At 37.3% G+C, this 17,676-nt stretch overlaps 1 protein-coding gene and 2 long non-coding RNA genes across 3 annotated transcripts; all 3 read right to left on the minus strand.

Annotated features, from left to right (window-relative positions):
• Positions 1 to 354: 354 nt before the first annotated feature.
• On the minus strand, positions 355 to 1,535 carry LOC149104114 (small cysteine-rich protein 5-like). The gene is made up of 3 exons (XM_089273071.1): positions 1,441 to 1,535; positions 855 to 939; positions 355 to 515 (listed from the first exon to the last, which is right to left on the minus strand). Exons 2-3 carry the CDS (start codon positions 925 to 927, stop codon positions 385 to 387), a joined length of 204 nt encoding a protein of 67 aa, XP_089129197.1. The 5' UTR covers positions 928 to 939; positions 1,441 to 1,535; the 3' UTR covers positions 355 to 384.
• Positions 1,536 to 11,011: 9,476 nt separating this feature from the next.
• LOC149104115 (uncharacterized) lies at positions 11,012 to 12,171 on the minus strand. Its single transcript, XR_016201895.1, has 2 exons — positions 11,841 to 12,171; positions 11,012 to 11,236 (listed from the first exon to the last, which is right to left on the minus strand). It is a non-coding gene; the product is annotated as an uncharacterized LOC149104115 (long non-coding RNA).
• Positions 12,172 to 14,957: 2,786 nt separating this feature from the next.
• On the minus strand, positions 14,958 to 16,024 carry LOC149104116 (uncharacterized). Its single transcript, XR_016201894.1, has 2 exons — positions 15,867 to 16,024; positions 14,958 to 15,144 (listed from the first exon to the last, which is right to left on the minus strand). It is a non-coding gene; the product is annotated as an uncharacterized LOC149104116 (long non-coding RNA).
• Between the last annotated feature and the right edge of the window lie 1,652 nt (positions 16,025 to 17,676).

Genomic DNA, 17,676 nt, shown 5'->3' on the forward strand with positions numbered 1-17,676 from the left:
TTTTTCTCATTGTCTGTTTGATTTTTATTGGCTTGAGTCAATTTTGATGGTTTTATGGTTCGTTTTGAAAAATCACTATCAAATTTAAGATGGCGAATCTAAGATGGCGGCTGTTTGAATATCAAACAGAAAGGGAACATTTTAGGCGTATGATATACCCCCTAAGTTTCAGTAGTATTATTTAAATGTTCTCCAAGTTACAAAGGAAGCGGATTTCGCCCTCTTCCTCCTTTCTCGATCGTATCCCGCACTCGGTAGGGCTCATGTAATAGCTCAGCTGAAAGTTCAGAAGTAAAGGCATAGATTAGATGTTCCTCTTGACTGAAAAGTCATCATCCTCGTCTAAAGAGCTTTGTTCTTATCAGTATGCTACACAGTGCTTACTCATTTATAACAGCAGCATCTGTTTGTATCCTGCGAACATTGGTAATATGCTCCACATTCAATCATATCGTTTGGGCATTCGTCACCATAATAGAAACACGCTCCATTTGGGAAGTCGCAAGATGGTCTATCTGTGAAAGAGAATTTATCGTTAATATAAAAAAATAATAGTATCTAGTGAAGATATGGCCATTGCATCCTGTTGCGTTTCCAAAAATAGTTAAAAAATCGAGTGGTTCAACAAAAATTAACGGGATTTGCAACCATAACCACTTTCTGTTTACTAGACGTAAACATATCGAATAATAATTGGCTTACTCGCAATATAGATGCCGTCTTAATTGTGCTCAGCTGAAACTGTGCGTAAAATCACATGCTCCGAGCAGTTGACTAGTATTATGGTTAACGGCATTCTACACAAAGATGTGCTATACTTTCTTTACTAAGTACTGAGTAGAAGCTGTGCTTACCTGCGAATGCAACATGCGCACCCATCCCCACCAAGAAAATCAGCAACAGGCACAGATGAAACTTAACAGCCATGTTTAATTTGAACTGCAATTGCAGACAAGGTAATAACACAGTTTTGTTAGTTATTACCACAGAAGAAATCCTGAGGGACACACCCATATGTGAAGGTCGAGAACACTCTTCGCCTCGCTCAGGGATGTAAATAACGGATTTTGGTCTCACTCGAGGCAATTGAGGATGAAATGACGCCATTTCCTTCGTCAAGTTATCTTGTAGGGTTGCACTCGAAGAAATGATAGAAACGAGTTATCTTTTAGGGGTCAAATAAACCTCGAGCCATGCCCGAATTGGTCTCTTCTAGGGTTTAATTCAAATGTTCCGACGAAAATTCCCGACCTTTAAGGGTGGAGCAGATTAACAAGGATTACAAACGACAAAATTGAAAAAATTTAGGCGAACATTTTCAAGGTGCGCAACCGTAACGTAGCTGCCTTAACCCTCAACGACCTAACCCAAAGCTTATTCAGCAAGTCAGCCTACTTTCAAAGGCCTCTGTTTAACTCAAAATACTGAAGCATGTCCTACCTTAGCTTGAAAATTGGAACTTGAGACGGTGGATGAATCCGCAATATCAAATACTCTCTTCAAGTACTGATGAAGACTGCAAGACGCACTCTTATTTATTCCCCATAGGCCGCATAATTTATGCGTTTTTGAGAAGCGGTTGCCTTTTAGAATATGAACAACATACACGTGAAAAACATTCCTACATGTTGATCTGGTTACATTGACTACAAAATTATTAACCGTCCGGCGGTGTGCGTTTTTAGCTGTTTATTTTCTAATCTTTCTCTGCAGGGGATGCTTTTAATTTCGAATCTCCCCCAAGGCCAAATGAATAATTTAAGTTTCATCTCTAAACAGCTTAAATATTTTTAAATTCCTGCGTCCTTATTTTAGTTCTCTTCTTATATATTTTTGCTTGACAAAAAAGACTTAGTTCTGTAAGCTTAAATGTAACAAAGATTTCACACTGGATAAATAGATTGCACAAATGCTAGACGTAAAACCCATCCATTTGGATTCCCCAGTTGTTAGTGGTGGAATTCCCGTTACGTTACCTAAGACTTATTGGTAAAGGACAATAATTTTACTTTTTATTAAAAATGCAAGTCGCCGGCTCTCTTTCTCACAAGGATATCCGATGGGTTCTCGGTATAAATATATTCTTAATGATACAGGTGAAGTAAGCTGTAATGCCCATTTGGATAAACTTCCTTGCAAACCCGAGAAAAAGTCTTTTTAATCAGTCTGCTTTAAAGTCTTGGGTGCGGCCATGGATTCTTTCTCCGGGGACGAACATCAATGTAAGGAAAAATAATTCGGAGCAACTGAAAATCACGAGAACTGTCGTTAAAGGCCGAATTCCTAGAGTAAGCTGTCGCCTTTGGATCATGTGATAAATAATACCTCTCTGGTTTTGGTTTGATAGTTATATCTTTGTTCTAGAAGGTTTCTGGTGCTATAATCTTATTGACAATATTTTTACTCGTACTAATTATGAAACAGCTGCCGATAATTGTTTTGTAAACAACCTTCTTAACAATGCTTTCAAAACTCGTTGAAAGGTTTCCGACATTGTAATTTTTTAATAATTTTTGCGTGGAGGGCCTTTTTACCTTATTAGTTTCAATAGTTTTTTTTGTCTTATTCAGTTTGCCACGTTTATGATACTTGGTCATGTTTGCGTCTCTGACAACATTTATAACTCTTCAAATGTTGTCAGAGAATGTCGGTCAATTTACAAAAAAATATATTCCTTCTGACTATTCTAAATATTTGAAAATTACGGGCGCCGCTATGAAAAGCACGGTAAAAATACCTACTTGTACTTGTTTTGATTAGTGTCGACCGTTTTTGTTAAAAACTGAGACCGACTGCTTAGTCAGTGTTACCTGTAAAGTTCTCATAATAAATTGATTTATTTAAGGCTATGTTTAAAAACACAGCCTTACCGGCGAACTAAGAGGTTGTGCTTTTAAACACCAAAAGCTATATGCCAACATGTATTATCTTGTGTGAAAGAACTGTATCGATACTGACGACGTACACAAAACATTAAATATTACTTTTTGTTTAATTAATCACATTCTCTCACAATTGTTTTGAAAGGCGTTGTTTTCAAAGCGGTTCCGACATTTACCTGTAGTCAATAATTTGAGCGCCAAAGCTATCTTTGTTTTGAGTAGTTATGAGCATTTGTGAGTTTTTTGTTGCAAATAAAAATATTTACAGTTCCAAATATTTACAGCTGGTGGACTTGATTTTAAGAGGGGTTTTATATTTGTATGTTCTTTTCGTTTTTATTCGGGAGTAGAACGTTTTCAGTGTCTTCTGCCAGCAATATATAGACTTTGATCTCCATGCATTTAAATTTGAAAAACATATATGTCGAAAGAGGTGGAGATGAACTACTCGTTTGGATAGCCGACAGCAATCTTCCATACCCTCTTTATTTTGTGTTAAAATATCGAGGCTGAAGTTTGCGAAATTTTAAGAAGATTTTAAGAATTAACCCGAGGCTGAGATTTTGAAAAGAATAGAATTATGTGTGTTGAAAATTTACGTACAATGAAATTTTATCTTTTGAACTGAAGCGTATAAAATTCTTCCTTTCCGTCTAAAAAGCGCGCAGAACTAGCCAAGAGACAACAAAAACAGCGCTAGCCGTATGTTCGATGCTAAATTCAATTCTGCAAGAGATTATACGCTATAATCTAAGAATATTTACAAGAAAATCTTCAGTCTAAAATGGGTAAAAAAATAATAGTATTCAGCCTGGACCGAAAGGAAGGTAGCTGCTGATGCTGTGTCAGGCATTATAGTTAAAGTTTCGTCAACGTATATCTCGTAAAATGAAGGCATTTTGCCTTCATGAACCAGAGTTTCTTCCATGGATTCCATGAGGACATTAGCGAGCAGTGGCCCGAGTGGAGAGACCATGGGGACGCCATTGGTCTGTCCACAAAGTTGTCCATTGAACTAAACAGTTGGTCTTTGGTGGATGCTTTGAGAAGATCTGCAAAGCCCATTCTGCTGAGGTTCAAGTGGTGTGTTTCATTGAACCAGTTATCCACAAACGCTATATCGGCGAGTATCTGTATTGCTTCCTCTGAGGGCACGTCGGTAAAAAGCGTGAAGAAACTTCACGGTTGTTGTACAAGGAGATGGACGTCGACCAGCACATACTAAACACCTCAACGTATAAATTATACCTCAATGTTAAAGTTAAGTATCATAAGACATGCAATGAATTGTTTAAAACAGGTTAAACACTCATACCAGATCATACAACTCATTTGATAATGATTATCATGGTACTTTTATTAAATTCTCACATGGGGGCTATATACCCATATATGTTTCAGTGAAATGCGTTTTTGTGTCTTTTAATAATAAAACAGGAAATCATGCTTGAGTATTGAACTAAATACAGAAAACGCGCTCCGAAACAACTTGTTTAACAATATTTACTAGACTACTGGTCACGTCCCCTTTTATAGTGCATTGGAACATACAATTATTGATATTTCTTTAAGCTTGTGAATTATATGTGAGTTTCTTTACCATTATGGCTATGACTTGAAACTCTTCTGAAAGGATCCTTAAGGCTGCAAACATGGCTAAATAGATAATAATTAAGTTAGGGGAGACCGCCAAATTCTCAAATCAAAACTAATGATACTCAAAAGCTTTTCTAGATGATCTGAGTCTCGGTTGTACAATGTTCCTAGATATCACTATCGGACAAAGGTCTTGGTAATTTCTTTGTTATACGTTAAGACTGATTTCCAAGTCAGTTGATATTGTTCACTTTATTACGGTACAAGTACAGAAATGGCCAAGCCCGGATAGGTGGGCAAGAGGTTTCAATTGTTTGATGTAAAGCACATTTCAACGCACCTGTTGCCGGGTGCAAACTATCGAACGCATGATGGGTCGATTAAGTAGACCGTTAGGCGACCTCAAAAACAATTTTTGTATTATCGCTTTAGTGCTATATAACTCCGTTTGTTCATGTCACAGAACAAAAGATACTTAGAAACTGGTGAAGAAGTAAAAGCCACTGGTATTAAGAGCAACTACTATCAAACGCAGATAGACCGGCTCAGTGAGTGAGGCCGAATTTGGCTCAATGTCCAATGTGTGCTACGTACCTCTTTACATTATTCAAAATATTGCTCTTTCTGTTCTTTTGAATACTCTAGTAAACTTTACGGGCAAATAAAAGGCTGTCTCTTATTCAGTTTGCCACGTTTATGATATTTGGTCATGTTTGCTTCTCTGACAACATCTATAACTCTTCAAATGTAGTCAGAGAATGTCGGTCAATTTACGAAAAAATATATCCCTTCTGACTATTCTAAATATTTGAAAATTACGGGCGCCGCTATGAAAAGCACGGTAAAAATACCTACTTGTACTTGTTTTGATTAGTGTCGACCGTTTTTGTTAAAAGCTGAGACCGACTGCTTAGTCAGTGTTATCTGTAAAGTTCTCATAATAAATTGATTTATTTAAGGCTATGTTTAAAAACACAGCCTTACCGGCGAACTAAGAGGTTGCGCTTTTAAACACCAAAAGCTATATGCCAACATGTATTATCTTGTGTGAAAGAACTGTATCGATACTGACGACGTACACAAAACATTAAATATTACTTTTTGTTTAATTAAGAACCGTGCTCATAATAGGTGTTGAATTATAATCACATTCTCTCACAATTGTTTTGAAAGGCGTTGTTTTCAAAGCGGTTCCGACATTTACCTGTAGTCAATAATTTGAGCGCGAGTAGTTATGAGCATTTGTGAGTTTTTTGTTGCAAATAAAAATATTTACAGTTCCAAATATTTACAGTTGGTGGGCTTGATTTTAAGAGGGGTTTTATATTTGTATGTTCTTTTCGTTTTTATTCGGGAGTAGAACGTTTTCAGTGTCTTCTGCCAGCAATATATAGACTTTGATCTCCATGCATTCAATTTTGAAAAACATATATGTCGAAAGAGGTGGAGATGAACTACTCGTTTGGACAGCTGACAGCAATCTTCCATACTCTCTCTATTTTTTGTAAGAATATCGAGGCTGAAGTTTGCGAAATTTTAAGAAGATTTTAAGAATTAACCCGAGGCTGAGATTTTGAAAAGAATAGAATTATGTGTGTTGAAAATTTGCGTACAATGAAATTTTATCTTTTGAACTAAAGCGTATAAAATTCTTCCTTTCCGTCTAAAAAGCGCGCAGAACTAGCCAAGAGACAACAAAAACAAGGTTAGCCGTATGTTGGATGCTAAATTCATTTCTGCAAGACATTATACGCTATAATCTAAGAACATTCAGAAGAAAAGTTTCAGTCTAAAATAGGTAGAAAAATAAGAATATTCAGCCTGGACCGAAAGAAAGGTAGCTGCTGATGCTGTGTCAGGCATTATAGTTAAAGTGTCGTCAACACATCTCTTGTAAAATGAAGGCATTTTGCCTTCATGAACCAGAGTTTCTTCCATGGATCCCATGAGGACATTAGCGAGCAGTGGCCCGAGTGGAGAGCCCATGGCGATGCCATTGGTCTGTCCATAAAGTTGTCCATTGAACTAAACAGTTGGTCTTTGGTGGATGCTTTGAGAAGATCTGCAAAGCCCATTCTGCTGAGGTTCAAGTGGTGTGTTTCATTGAACCAGTTATCCACAAACGCTATATCGGCGAGTATCTGTATTGCTTCCTCTGAGGGCACGTCGGTAAATAGCGTGAAGAAACTTCACGGTTGTTGTACAAGGAGATGGACGTCGACCAGCACATACTAAACACCTCAACGTATAAATTATACCTCAATGTTAAAGTTAAGTATCATAAGACATGCAATGAATTGTTTAAAACAGGTTAAACACTCATACCAGATCATGCAACTCATTTGATAATAATTATCATGGTACTTTTATTAAATTCTCACATGGGGGCTATATTCCCATATATGTTTCAGTGAAATGCGTTTTTGTGTCTTTTAATAATAAAACAGGAAATCATGCTTGAGTATTGAACTAAATACAGAAAACGCGCTCCGAAACAACTTGTTTAACAATATTTACTAGACTACTGGTCACGTCCCCTTTTATAGTGCATTGGAACATATAATTATTGATATTTCTTTAAGCTGCTTGTGAATTATATGTGAGTTTCTTTACCATTATGGCTATGACTTGAAACTCTTCTGAAAGGATCCTTAAGGCTGCAAACATGGCTAAATAGATAATAATTAAGTTAGGGGAGACCGCCAAATTCTCAAATCAAAATTAATGATACTCAAAAGCTTTTCTAGATGATCTGAGTCTCAGTTGTACAATTAATGTTCCTAGATATCACTGTCGGACAAAGATCTTGGTGATTGCTTTGTTATACGTTAAGGCTGATTTCCAAGTCAGTTGACATTGTTCACTTTATTACGGTACAAGTGCAGAAATGGTCAAGCCTGGATAGGTGGGCAAGAGGTTTGACTTGTTTGATGTAAAACACATTTCAATCACCTGTTGCCGGGTGCAAACTATCGAACGTATGATGGGTCCATTAAGTAGACCGTTAGGCACCCTTGAAAACAGTTTTTGTATTATCTCTTCAGTGCTATATAGCTCCATTTGTTCATGTCACAGAACAAAAGATACTTAGAAACTGGTGAAGAGGTAAAAGCCACTGGTATTAAGAGCAACTACTATCAAACGCAGATAGACCAGGGGTTAAAAACACGGTTTTGATACGTCTTAGGGTGTTCAGGCCCAAAAGGTCTACGACAGGAGCTTTTACAGTTCCTCTTAGGGTATTGAGCTAAAATAAAATGACAGAAGATAAAGTGTTGTTTTAGAATTGGTAACTCTTACGGGTAAAAGAGAAAAAAACATTTTAAACCATGCCCTTGGTACTTCTTAGGGGTTCTTTTCAAAATTTCCGACGAGCACCCGTCCTTAAACACCGCGGTAAAACGCACTGCGCATGAGCACAAATTTGAGCTTCCGGTAAATTACGCATTTCCGGTTACGTATTAAAATCCAATGTAAACAAGATAAAATCCCGTACCGCGAAGTTTGAAAACAAAAGTAAGAGTTAGCAAAAGAAAGTAGGGAAAAGGTTTGTCTCGTTGAAAAGTTTATTTTTCATTTAAGTTTCAAGCGCTTGCACCCAGGGGTTTGGTGTTTGCACCAACAACAAAATATGAGAGAATTTCGGGCGCGTTCGCGCTCGACAAGAGCAATTTTTTTTTTTGAGTAGTTCTCCTTGTAGCGTTGGTTTGGTTGTGCGGTTCCTTCGCAGAAAAATGTGAGAAAGCCAACAAAAGCAGCCGTAAATGTGCCGGCAAAAAATATTTTCTGTCTGAAGATTTAACCAGAGCTACCGAACTCAAGTGGGCTCAACAGTTTGCCGTGTTCACTGGGACGAAATACGGACGAGCAACAACAGATGTTCGGTTCCTAGAGAAAACCATTCGCAAGGCGTCAGGAAACAGCGGATTCCTGCGAAACTTTTTGCAGCCCTGGATGCCATAGGAGCAACATGTCATAGGTACAAGCCAGGTGCAAGGTGGAGCTACAAATGCTGTACCAGAGTGGACGAAGAAACAAGGTTTACCTCGCATCCTGACTAGAAGCCGCCGGTGTTAGAGCTACTGGCAGGTCAGTTAATTAGACATCGGTTAATTATAATTGACACGCAGGTTCGCACTGCCTTGGATTGCTGCAGGATTTTCGGAATCTCCTTACCAGCAAATTAAATGAAATTAAGGAAAAGGAAAGCATACTCTTTCAAAGATTTTTGTTGCAACAATAAACAACTTGTTGGTATCAAATTTTGTAAAATTTGCGGCAAAATAGACATGATACCAAAAAAAATTCATTTTAAATTTAATTATATTTCGTGTTAAATGATCCAAGTCTTATGCATGTATGGTTCTCCACTAAGATGGAAATAAACAGACCTCAGATGACAAACTTCAAAAGGTACCTACAAAAAGCCACCTCAGGCGGTTCAGTCTAAAATTGGTATATTTTGAAAAGAAAAAGGTAGCAAAAGTTGGGAAATATTATTTTGAAAAATTAATTGCCAAACGAATTTAAAGAAAAATAATAATTTTAAAGACAGCAAAACAAGAACTTTATGCTACTTGACAAACTTATTTTTCCTAAGACCAAACCCATAAAATTGCACCAATAATATTGTCTAAAATTAATGTCAGTTTCACATATACTTATTGAAATTCAGTAGTACTGCATTGTTGTCTCCACACTGAGGATTCAGTTAGAGGGGTGTCCAGGAACCCTATGGGCACCCACTTCATGAAAAATGTCACTAAAAATTCACCTACTCCATTTTTCATTAGTCGGGGGATATGCTTTTTGGACATCCATTTTCAGTATCTGGATACACACAAACTCATCACTAATATGCTTATTTCTTTTTTTTTTTTTTTTAATTTTTTATTTAGATCTTGCAATTTATCAATTTTAAGACTACACAAGAACTTAAAGCAGCAACACTGCAGTAGTGAAGGCCTCCAAAAAGTTCAGAACCATTTCCAATTGCTGTTCTAAAGACTTACATTTCTAGAAGAGGCTTGTGGAATAGACCTGCAGTACCCAAAAAGCAAGCAAACGTCCATTGCAGAAATACAAACATCATTTGGGGTGGTAAAAATAAATTGCTATGGTGAAGTTACAGTGAATAAAACAGTTTGTAACAGGATGACAACAGCAATCCATGACTTAACTCAACTATCAGGTTAGTATCACTTACCTGAAATGTAAAGATACAAGATGTACAAGATACAAGTATTTTGAAGGATAATTGTTTGACATCATGATAATCCATGGCACACTATAATAACACCATCTGACCAAAACTCATTCAAACAGATTATCATTATTTACATGTATTGCACATGGTCAATGACAATATCATAAATTTCATCATTCAGTTGAAGTCATAAGCACTAATGAGAAGGATTTAGAGGACTTCTCAATTGTTATGGCAATGATTTGGAAGAGTTATCCGAGGAGTCTCTTGGCCAAGAAAAAAATGTTGCGTCAGAGTTGCCACAAACTATTCAAGTCTCATCCTTTTAATGATTTGGAAAACCGATAATTATTTTGGTTTGAATATTGACTAGTGACTTAGGTAACAATCAAAATAACATAATGCTGCTTAGGTGACCTTTTGTATTAATTTCAGAAAATTCATTTGACCAGCTGATCGGAAAATTTTAGATATCTTTGCAACATCATTATGAAAGCAGTGATGCTGTGCCACTGTATGCTCCTGGACAGATGAAAGAGTTTGCTGACAAAACTGCACCTGGTCTTTTCAATGTCATTTTGCAGTCTATTCTCTGGGAAGATCCAAGATTGAGTGAAGAACACCGTGTATTAGAGGAAAAAAGAACTCTTGTTTTGTTGTGCACAATAGCATATTTCAGGTACTTTGCCCTGTTTTATTCTCATTTGTGTTTTAACTACAGGTCTCCTGGGAAGACCATAAGGCCACTCAGTTTAAAAAGTCTGTTTAATTAATTATTGCATGTTTCTTAACTAGAACAGCAGACACAGCTTTACCCCAACATAAATGTCAGTTCTATTATATAATGAAGTAAAATTACTAGATGTTTTACCTTTCTTCACATTTAACCCCTTGAAAGGTAAGGACATAAAAGTAGTTCCAGTGAACTAACTTGCAATAATGCCATTCTTTTTATAGCTCCCAGAAAACAAATACACTTCAAAGAGAAAAGGGATTATTTATCCAGCAACATGGGGCATCTTGAGATGTTATCGATTCTGGAAGAATTTGAAGTTTCAGCACAAGCCGAAGGGATATGGATGGTCAAAAAAGCAGGTTCCTCAGGGAGCAGCCAATGTTTGTAAACCTTCAGATTTCAAATGTACTTCAAGTGAGTTTAAAGTACGGTAGTTTAAAATCTGAAAGCTATAACTTTAAAATACTGTGAATTAAAAACTTGTCCAGTTAGTTGAACAGTCTTTTTGTGTACATATGCATGGATAGGCTAGCAAAACAGTGGTGCATAAAGGAAACATGTTATCGTAACATAGAAAATCATTTAACTCACTGAAATGATTTTAAATTTTAATAAATTTAGTGTTTCAAATGAGTGAGTTACTACACAGTTCTGTAATGGTGTTCTGCCTCTTATTACTGGCAATGTACAACGTGAAGACTCCTTTGACCTATCCATCCTGAATGAAAATCCAATGGTACCTCAAAGTTCTCTGGCATTTTATTTAGAATGGCTCACCAAAGAAGGCAGTCTTGCTGCTGTTGTAATCATGAAATTCTGAAAGTAAAATTGAAATTTATTTCTAAACCGAAAATTTGTATTTTCATGCAGGCGCTTGACTATTACATGTAGCTTAAGTTTTAAGTGAGCTTCTCATGATCAGCTCAACAAGTTGAAATCGTGAGATCACTTCCATTATGAAATTCGTAGTATTACAAGCTAAATAAAATCGATAAACAACGAATAGACTTACGAACCTTCTCTGTTACCATGAAAAATATTTTCAACGGATATAATCTTGTAGCAGTCCAAGCAACAAATTGAAAAAAAAAAAAAAACAGGCATAAATAAGAACCCCAACTTCAGATATTTTTAAATTATTTGATCCCTCTTTTTAACTGTTATTGTACACTATTTTTAGTATTATTACGATTGTATTGTAAATTTCTGTTTTCCTTATCTAGACTTAGTAGTAGTAGGTCCACATCAGCTGTACAGTTGCATAGTTTTAAAACCTACTTATCAAATGTATGTATGTATGTACAACACGAACGGACAAAAGGCTTACTAATCAGTAATGACGGCCACTGCGGAGCATTTCGTAAAGGGTCCAACGAACATTTCCAGGACCAGTAATTGCAACAAGTTATTGTCTGCATACCTTTTTTGTATTTGCGGTCCTTTCTTCTTTCATCTGTGGCTGCTGATTCACAACAAGAAGCATTAATCTGAACCACCGAACAACACGGGCAAACCAGAAATGCTAAACTTAACGCATGCGCATACGTTTTGCAGCGGTGTTCCGTCCTTATTATATGGGATCAATCCCCGGGCGTACCCATCATTAGTTACCAGATCATCCGCTTTCGTAAGGAACGAACAGTCTGGGTACGTGGCACAAGACACGCGTCTTAATAAAAGTTTCATGCACAAGCAAAGCGAAACGATAAAAATCGACGTTTCGGTGTCTCTATGACACCATCGTCAAGGCTTTTGTCGAAAAAAATCTGTGCGTAATGAATGGAAAATTGAAATGTCATAATGTAAGTGCTTTCGTGCGAATTAATGGAGTGATTGCATTGTTTGTTAGGACGCGAAGCTGCCTTATTAGGTGTTCAGGGACCTTGTCCAGTTGGTTGCAATAGTGTTAATGTTTACATCTGGATGGTGAACGTTGGTTGTAGCCTTCTTACTCGCGTTCGTGGCAGTCCCCGTTTGTTTACCTGGGATAATCTGAGTTGCACAGGTCACACTGGAAACGACAACTGACTGAACACATTTTTCGTTTACGATGCGGCTTATAACACAGGCTGGATGGTTGTCTGTACGTGCCTTAAAGGCAAGACCACTAAAACAACAGCTCTAGTTTCTTTAGGAGCTAGTGCCGGGGTAACAGTTGTTGGGGAAAAATAGATTTTCCTTTCACAATTGACGTTACCGCAAATATATTTTTAGTATATGTTTGATAACAGGATCGACTGCAATTTGGTAAGTTTGCCTAATTTTAGTCGAGGCAAAACTTGTCTCCTTACACGGCAAATTTCACGTTCGATGACGCGAGAATAAACAAGACTGGATTTGTTTTTCAGGGAAGCGGCAAGATTATTACGTCAACGTCATAGGATAAGAAGGTGATGCAAAGATTTTTGTCTTTAGAAATTTCTGCACAAGACGAGGCCGGGCAGCATGAGCAGTCTGAGCAAATAAATAGTCAGAATATGGAGGGGAGAAAAATCTTTCGCCATTTCCGCCTCACTTTCAAAAGGTTTTTTGTTGTGCCTCAAGCTTGTTTCCATGAAGCCCATGAAAGAACCATCATGAAATCTTCACGTTATAGCAAGTATTAAGTTCCAAGTTCCCAGTGTATATCTGAAGTACAAATTAGTTTAAGATAAACGAGAAGGTGGAGAGAGAGAGAGAGAGAGAAGATGAATGCAGGAATCTTACTCTAAATGGGCTGCCGCATTTCACTTGCTTTTACAATAGCAACTGAAGGTAAACCTAAAAGTCGCACTGCTCGTTCTAGTGTGATACATCCATATCTCTAAAGGTTCATAAGTATTCTAATAATAGTTTACATTACGTTTGCGGCGGGCGAATATTTAAGGAATGAATTTCAGAAAAATTGTGCCCATTTTTCAGGCTCGATCGATTCAGCAGTCTCTTGAAAAAGTTTTAAAGGATGCTTAAAAATTAGCAAAAAAGATAAATGACATATCGAATCTCGTGACAGATATATTAATTTTCCTTTCTGGGTAATTCATAACAGACCACTTCGCTAATGTGTAAAGCTAATAGTGCAAACATAGAAGACAGTGGACACAGTTTTCGTGAACTTCCATTCCCTTTAAAATATTCGCCCTTCGCAAACGTAACGTAAAATATTTTCTGCATACTGATGAATCTTGTGAGATGTAAATGTATCGCACCACAACGCGCGGTGGAATTTCCAGCTTAGAGAGATTTCATACAGTTGCTATTGTAAAAGCAAGTCAAATGTAGTGGGATAATTCAGAGTATTGGATTTCCGCATCCCTCATCATTCTCAATCTGCGGCTTTCCGTTTATCTTTCAGCATTTTAGATAATCACTGAACACGTAATCCTCAACCTTTTTTTTTGTTTTATGCTAAGTCCGTTCCATTCCTTGTTGTTTTTGTATCCCAGAATGTTACGTGAGCCCGCACTCGTCGTTGAGTTGTGTAAAACGTGTCAGTACGATGTGCTTTAACCTGTGTAGCACCAATGCGTTTTTAAAAGCGACCGTTATTTCGTCTCAACGAAAACGAAGGAAAATATTTTCGACCACGCTAGCGTTTTCGTTGTGTTTTCCCCTGTCCACACTAATCCGGTTTCGAATGAAAACGAATACCTTTTGATGCGTTTTCGCCCATCGTCTACACTAAAACGATCAAAAACGCTGAAGGAAGCGACAGTATAGGACGCGTTTTCCGGCACCCTTTTCAAAAGCCTCCGTTTTCACCTATCCGCAGGAGAACCGGTACGTTTTCAAAACAATGCTCCGGTAAAACAAGGGTCTGCTTTTAAAACCGTATTCGAAGGCTTCCATTTTTATCTGCGTTTTCGGTCGTTTTAGTTTGGACGATTGGCAAAAACGCATTAACAAGTATGCGTTTTCGTTCGAAAACAGATTTGTGTGGTCTGGGCCTAAGATGTCGTTTTCGTTCGAATTTCCACCTAGTTTGATCGTTTATTGCACGAATATGTTATACATTAGACGTTTAAAACCAAGTCTCCATGTGCAATCAGGCTCCACTCGCGTGAGAATATTTATATGAATTCAGTTATGTAATTCAATTTCCTTTTGTAATGCAAATTTAGGGATTCTTTTATTAAAGACTCGCAGAATATTTCTACAATTACCTTGAAAATGGCGTCTTGGTGATACAGAAACGTCGGTTTTTTATCGTTTGTTTTTTGTTTGTAATCGAACAAATAGTAGTGTTATTGCAAGAAGATATTGTAACTACGAAAGCGCCAGCGAGTGAGATCTTTGCCGCAATACCCCCGAATATCCCAGAATATATCAGTTTAAACGGTCCAATGCAAGTTAAAGACTGAAATCATTTTCCCTCGTCCAATGCAATTGTAAACTAGCGTATATTTCGGTTTTTTGAGAAAACTCTTATGCAGTGTCTTATCAAGAGCTGTATGTTCGCTGGACAGCATCGCCACGACATTTTGTCTCTATTTTTAAAGTTTGCTCTTAATTGTGTCTTGCAGGAAAATAATGCGACTCACGGAATAACGACAGTAGCTTTGCTTAAACAGCTTTTATTCCACTGCTTCAAGTGCATCCACCCATAAAATACTCATCATTTAGACTAATAACATTCAGTTCACATTAAGTTAATGACTACAAACAAAGTGATTGATAACTATTCTACTTTCGTCACTTGAAACGGAGGCAGCAGTGTTGGGTGAGTGATCAACACCTCGCATCATCTACAAAATAAACAACATATTACCATTATTTACCAGAGTAAATCACTCACCTATGTGGTATTAAACTAAAATTTGGGTCGACTTAAATTAGGTTTGTGAATTACCCCCAAAAGCGTGATGGGTAGTGATAGCTATAATTTTCGGATGTTTGAAACCAACAAAATGCACACAAGTACAACCCAAAAAAAAAAATAGTGCATCTATTCAAAAAGAGTCAGGAATAAACCAACTGACTGTTAGAATTTGTTATGGTATTTCACTGAACTCAGAGCAAGATGTTGCCATGGAAATTTATTTTGGAAGACAAGTTTTCCCAAATTTTTGTTAACATCTTCCTTGTAATTCCATTTTATGTATTTAGGACTTTTTTTCTCATTGTCTGTTTGATTTTGATTGGCTTGAGTTAATTTTGATGGTTTTATGGTTAAGATGGCGAATCTAAGATGGCGGCTGTTTGAATATCAAACAGAAAGGGAACATTTTAGGCGTATGATATAGTTTCAGTAGCATTATTTAATGTTCTCCAAGTTACAAAGAAAGCAGATTTCGCCCTCTTCCTCTTTTCTCGATCGAATCCCGGACTCATTAGGGCGGGTTAATGTAATATCTCAGTTGAAAGTTTTGAAGTAAATGAGGCATAAATTAGATGCTCCTCTTGACTGAAAAGTCATGATACTCGTCTATAGAGTTTTGTTCTTATCAGTATGCTACACGGTACTTACTCGTAACAGCAGCATTTGTTTGTTTCTGCCCTGCAGGGGAACTCTTCTGAACAGTCAACCGGCATTTCGTCTGGACATGGGTCTTTAACAAAGTAACACATCCCATCTGGTAGGTCGCAGAATTTTTGATCTGTGAAAGAGAATTTATCGTTAATATAAAAAAATAATAATATCTAGTGAAGATATGGCCATTGCATCCTATTGCGTTTCCAAAAAAGCTAAAAAATCGAGTGGTTCAACAAGAATTAACAGGATTTGCACCCATAACCAATTTCTGTTTACTAGACGTAAACATATCGAATAATAATTGGCTTACTCGCAATATAGATGCCGTCTTAATTGTTCTCAGCTCAAACTGTGCGTAAAATCAAATGCTCCGATTAGATGACTATTTTTTCGTTGACGGCAATCTACACAAAGATGTGCTGTACTTTCTTTACTGAGTACTGAGTAGATACTGTGCTTACCTGCGAATGCAACATGCGCACCGATCCCCACCAAGATTATCAGCAACAGGCACAGATGAAACTTAACAGCCATGTTAAATTTGAACTGTAATAGACAAGTAAATAACACAGTTTTGTTAGTTATCACCACAGAAGAAATCCCGAGGGACACACCCATATGTGAAGGTCGAGAACACTCTTCGTCTCGCTCAGGGATGTAAATCACGGATTTTGGTCTCACTTGAAGGGAATTGAGGATGAAATGACGCTATTTCTTTCGTCAAGGTACCTTTTAGGGTTGCACTCGAAGAAATGATAGAAACGAGTTATCTTTTAGGGGTCAAATAAACCTCGAGCCATGCCCGAATTGGTCTCTTTTAGGGTTTAATTCAAATGTTCCGACGAAAATTCCCGACCTTTCTACATGGAAGTCCACCGCCTGGGGCAAGAAATGTTCGTAGCCAACATTGGCCCCGCGTGATCAGAAATTCCTTAGAGTAAAAATCCACGCCACCATCCAACGACAACGTTCTGCTACATCAAATTGCGCGTTATAAATTAAAATACGGTAACGAGTTTGCACAACTACGTGAAAAGGTGTCTGGAATATTTTCCTTATCTGCTATAGAAAGATTTTAATAGCACTTTTTTCAGTTATTCTGATCGTATTTCATCTTCGCCAATCATCGTCCTAAAGTTTTATCACAAGAAAATAACCAAGCGCAAAAAATATCGACATTGAAACATTTTTCACTGATCGAGATTTTAGATTTTCGGTCCCATCTAGCCATCTAAACTATTCAGCCTTTGTGTTCTAAGAAAAAGAAAGGAAGGTCCTTCAAAAGGAAACTTTTTTCCAGTTGCCTGGGGTGGGCATGGAATCACAGGCAAATATCACGGTAACACATAGCTGCTAACTAGGTAAAACTCACTGAGCTGGAGTCTTCTCTTTTGATGTAGTCTTTTGATTTCAGTCTTACTCGATAGGCGAAACCTTCCGAACAGGATAGCTCTCTGTAAGAGGGGGGCGTAGGGGCCCATTAGAAACCGAAAACCGCGAAAAACCTCGTCGAAAACCGCAAAACCGCAAAAAATTTCGGCCAAATCCGAAACCGACATAAAAGCCCTCACTAACAAAGCTTTGATAGTCTTCAGAATCTCTTTTTCTGATATTTAATTTGTATAGGTCTAAACTTGTTTTACTTTCCGAAGTTTTTTCTGCATATTCCCTCGTTAGTGCAGATCAAATCATAGTCTAAAAGCTCCTTTTTGTGTAAATCGGCTCCACAGACCTATAGCAATGTGAAACTAGGAACAAATTGCACAATAAAATGATTTTTGGTGATTTTTGCTTAAAAAAAACA

This window comes from Orbicella faveolata, unplaced genomic scaffold (genome assembly GCF_042242905.1).
Source record: "Orbicella faveolata isolate gen_17 unplaced genomic scaffold, um_ofav_v1 contig_35, whole genome shotgun sequence".
Lineage (NCBI taxonomy): Eukaryota > Metazoa > Cnidaria > Anthozoa > Scleractinia > Merulinidae > Orbicella > Orbicella faveolata.